The sequence below is a fragment of the Cyprinodon variegatus genome, unplaced genomic scaffold (assembly GCF_000732505.1).
Source record: "Cyprinodon variegatus isolate N-32 unplaced genomic scaffold, C_variegatus-1.0 Scaffold1774, whole genome shotgun sequence".
Lineage (NCBI taxonomy): Eukaryota > Metazoa > Chordata > Actinopteri > Cyprinodontiformes > Cyprinodontidae > Cyprinodon > Cyprinodon variegatus.
Genome location: NW_015152227.1, coordinates 1 through 3,753, shown reverse-complemented (window position 1 = coordinate 3,753; position 3,753 = coordinate 1). Strand labels below are relative to the sequence as shown.

The following is a 3,753-nucleotide window of genomic DNA, read 5'->3' as shown; positions in this document are numbered from 1 at the left end:
CAAAAAAAAGTCTCAGCTTATTTTTATTCTTTTTATTGAGATCTGAGGACAGAAAAGACAAATTTAATATCTCAAAAATGACTTTTGTAGAGATTTTGGACTTATAAAACAGCTATTTTACCTGTAAAAAAAAAAGAGTGTTGAAACAAAGTTAAAAGTATAGTAGCTTAATATGGCCTGTTAGCTACTAAACACAGCTAGACACAGCGCTACCCAGCTCTCTGTCAGGACTCCTGTCTTTGTGTTTGTGTGTCTGTGTTTGTCTCCCTTTATCCACCAGGAGGCGCCTGGTGCTGGTCCACCTCCTCACACGCCTGGTGTTGGTTTCCTCGGTAGACGGAGTGTTCTTAAGCTGCTGACTGCCACTACCTCAACGCCACAGTGTTTGCCAGTTTTGGGTACTCTAGCCAAGCTGAGTTTTGCTACGTCAAACTGAGTTTTTGTCAACCTGAGTTTAACTGTTTTTTTTTAGTCTTTGCCTCTCGGCATGAAGTCATCCTGCAAATTGGATGTTTCGGACCTTCTCTCCCTGGAATGATTAACTGAGCTTCAAACTGAGCTGGGGTTCAAACAGGAGGGTTGGGATCCACTTTCCCCAAGAGATCGTTTGAGCTTCTCACCGAGAAAGGGATTATTCTCCACTACGACCTGTTCAAGTACCGCAGGAAATCTGAGTGGCAGTCAGTTTCTCCGTTCACCTACTAACAACCGCTTTCTGGGTAAACCCTGTTCCGCCCTCCACTGAATCAGACAAACACTGGAACCACGGCACACAGGCAGGAGTCAAGGATTCAACAACTTCTCTGGAAACGTGAGTCGGCAACCAAATCCTCTACTCCAAGTTCACGAGTCAAAATCCCCACTGAGCCTGAACTAACCGCTGTGTCTTCCCCTCACTTTATAGTGTTCAGAGCAACACTTCTCCCTCTGTTTTACTTCTTCAATAAAACCTGTTAAAACTTTCCCCTGGTCTCTCTGAATTGGTTTCTCTGAATGTGGGTCCGAGCTTTAGATAAAACATGACAATCTCCCCCTCTATATCATGGTCTGACAGTTACTTTGTTCACCATAAACATATATATATAGATATATATATCTATATATATATGTGTATTTTATCGATCATGTAAAACTTCATCGGTCTTTAGACATGCTAACACGACAGAAGCTCCCGGTTCGGCACTCTGACGCTGCATGATTGTATTACCGTTGTCTAGGCAACCATAATGTTTTACATCAAGTGGAAAGGTTCAGCCAATCATGTAGCGTAACGTCACTGGCATGCTCAGGACCTGAGCAGATCTGACCACCCGAGCAGGTCTGGTACCTACACTGCGCTAGGATGTAATCGGCCTACGAATCTGGCCTTTGGAGGACGTATACCCTGAATACAAATGGATACGTCCTCCAGGGCACAGCAGCGACCTGAGGTGACAGGAAGTATATTTGTTCGCCACCTCCCGCCACAGCCAAGACGTTTTGCAGTGTGATTGACAGAACGAGTCGTGGGATCTGGAGATGCATTGGAGAGAGAGAGAAATAGTGCAAGAAAAGACCTTTTCCAGGACCTGGTTTAGCAAGAAGGCTTGGCTAACTGCATGCAACGAGGCTACGACCTTATTCTGCTGACAGCCTGCCTCCTTTTTAAAATCTCAGGATCTGACCCATTATGGATAAAGACTGGTAGGACTGATTTAAATATTTCTTTCAGAAAAGGGAAAGAAGCATGAACACTCTGGGAAAATAATATGATACAGTGAACTTTTGAGGATGTTTGTTAATTTTCATAGTTGTTTAAATAAACACATTCTCAGAAAATAAATCGTTTTTATATATTAAAAGATATAAAGCTGGGTAATAGCTTCTCCATTATTAAACTGGTATATTGTGACACAATATTGGACCATGCAAAACACAGACTTACCTTCACAAAACCTCACAAGGACATTTATGTACAAAAAGTAAACCTGTACATGAAATTATGTTAGTTTTTGTTTTGTTTTTTGTTGGCAGTCATATAAATATTTTGGTATGATAAATTAGTATACATTTGATTGGTTTTTGGTATATGTCTGAGTTTATGCCCCCATTGGAGAAAACTCCACCATATTCAATATTGTATATTTGCTCTGACATTGAAATGTGTAATGTGTAATATTTAATTGTATTTTGTGAGTAATTAATTTAAGAACAAAGATACATCAACAGTTTGTTTAAATATATGTATTTTTTTATTTCTTTCTTTATCTTTTTGTAGCTTCTACATCATATCCGTGATCCTCCTCATGCTCATGAACCTCATGCCTCCGTATCCCATCTCCTTGAAGCTCCTGTACTCTCCGGGCCTCAGATACATCATCCTGCCTCTGTAGAAGGGCTGCTCGTACATCATCCAGTGACCGTCCATCACGTGGCAGGACATGCAGTCGGACATGTGGTAGCGATCCATGATGTTTTCACAGTCATCCATCAACTCATACATCTGACCACCGAAGTTCTCTCTCTCATAGATCCTCATCCTGTAGGCTCCCCTGTACTGTTTGGAGGGATACTTACTCAACGTTTACGACTAAACAAAAATCACAATAATCATATTTTTGTCTTTATACCTACCAAGGGGATCATACGGCAAGATCTAATTCCACCACTCAAGCCCATCGTACTCATATGGTCACCATAGTCTCCCCTTCTAATGAAATACTGGTTTCCCATGAAGTTGGGGCGGTCGTAAACAATAAAAAATCCATACTCCACCTTGAAGGAGTTACATCTGCTCAGGTGGGAGGACATGTCGTCACAGTCACCACTGCTCTCATAGGAGCGACCCTGAAAGTTTTTATCTTCATAGAAGATAATCTGTAAAGCAGGAGACATAAGATAAATGCTACATACTGAACAAAAGATGGTTGAAAAGACATTTAAAAGATGACATCTATTAGATCCAAAAGATTTCTACATTTGTTTGAAAAGTGAAAGGTGAAAAGCCACAATTTTCAGCATCTATTAATGTTCTAAAGTGTGATAAAATCTGATTGACCAAACACAGCCCAATTTTCAACAACTGTTTTTGGACTAAATCAAAACTATGATGGACCCACCAGATTTAGCCTAAGAACCAATGTCCAAATGATGTCTGGTGTTTAGGGGGAAGCCTTAACTTGTAGATTGTTGAAAATACATTGAAACCTGGGTTTTCAATGTCTTTCCAACTTCTATTATTGGACTATAGTGTGACAAAATCAGACTGACCAAACACACCCCAATATTTACCAACTATTTCCGGACTAAATCAAGATTATGATGGACCGAGCATATTTAGCCTAAAAACCAATGTCTAACAGACGTCTGTTGTTTGGCAGTTCATGTACTTTAAAATATTTATTTATCAACTAATAAATTCACATAAATTCAGATATCTTTAAGCTTACCTTGCCCTTGCTCATGTCAACTGTATCCATGGTTCTAGTTGGAATGCTGCTGATAATGCTACTCTGCTGTTCTTTCTGATTTAACCCATGTTTTTATACCCGACACTCCCCACAGAATCATTGGCCCCCTGTTGTTTAAAACCCTTACTCTGCAGTATGGTATAGAGCCCTTTAATGGCTGCAGTTCTTTAGTATCTGTCTGGGCGCTCAAAAACTTTAGATATACATCCCAACAACACACATCCTGTCAAGCTGAAACAAAGCATTATTTATCTATGTTTCCTTTTTTATTCTGTTGAATTTGTTGAATTCTGCTATATATATA

General features: G+C 39.9%; 1 protein-coding gene across 1 annotated transcript; it reads right to left on the bottom strand.

Annotated features, from left to right (window-relative positions):
* Window positions 1–2,226: 2,226 nt before the first annotated feature.
* On the bottom strand, window positions 2,227–3,483 carry LOC107104520 (gamma-crystallin M3-like). Its single transcript, XM_015404525.1, has 3 exons — window positions 3,429–3,483; window positions 2,614–2,856; window positions 2,227–2,536 (listed from the first exon to the last, which is right to left on the bottom strand). Exons 1-3 carry the CDS (start codon window positions 3,456–3,458, stop codon window positions 2,261–2,263), a joined length of 549 nt encoding a protein of 182 aa, XP_015260011.1. The 5' UTR covers window positions 3,459–3,483; the 3' UTR covers window positions 2,227–2,260.
* Between the last annotated feature and the right edge of the window lie 270 nt (window positions 3,484–3,753).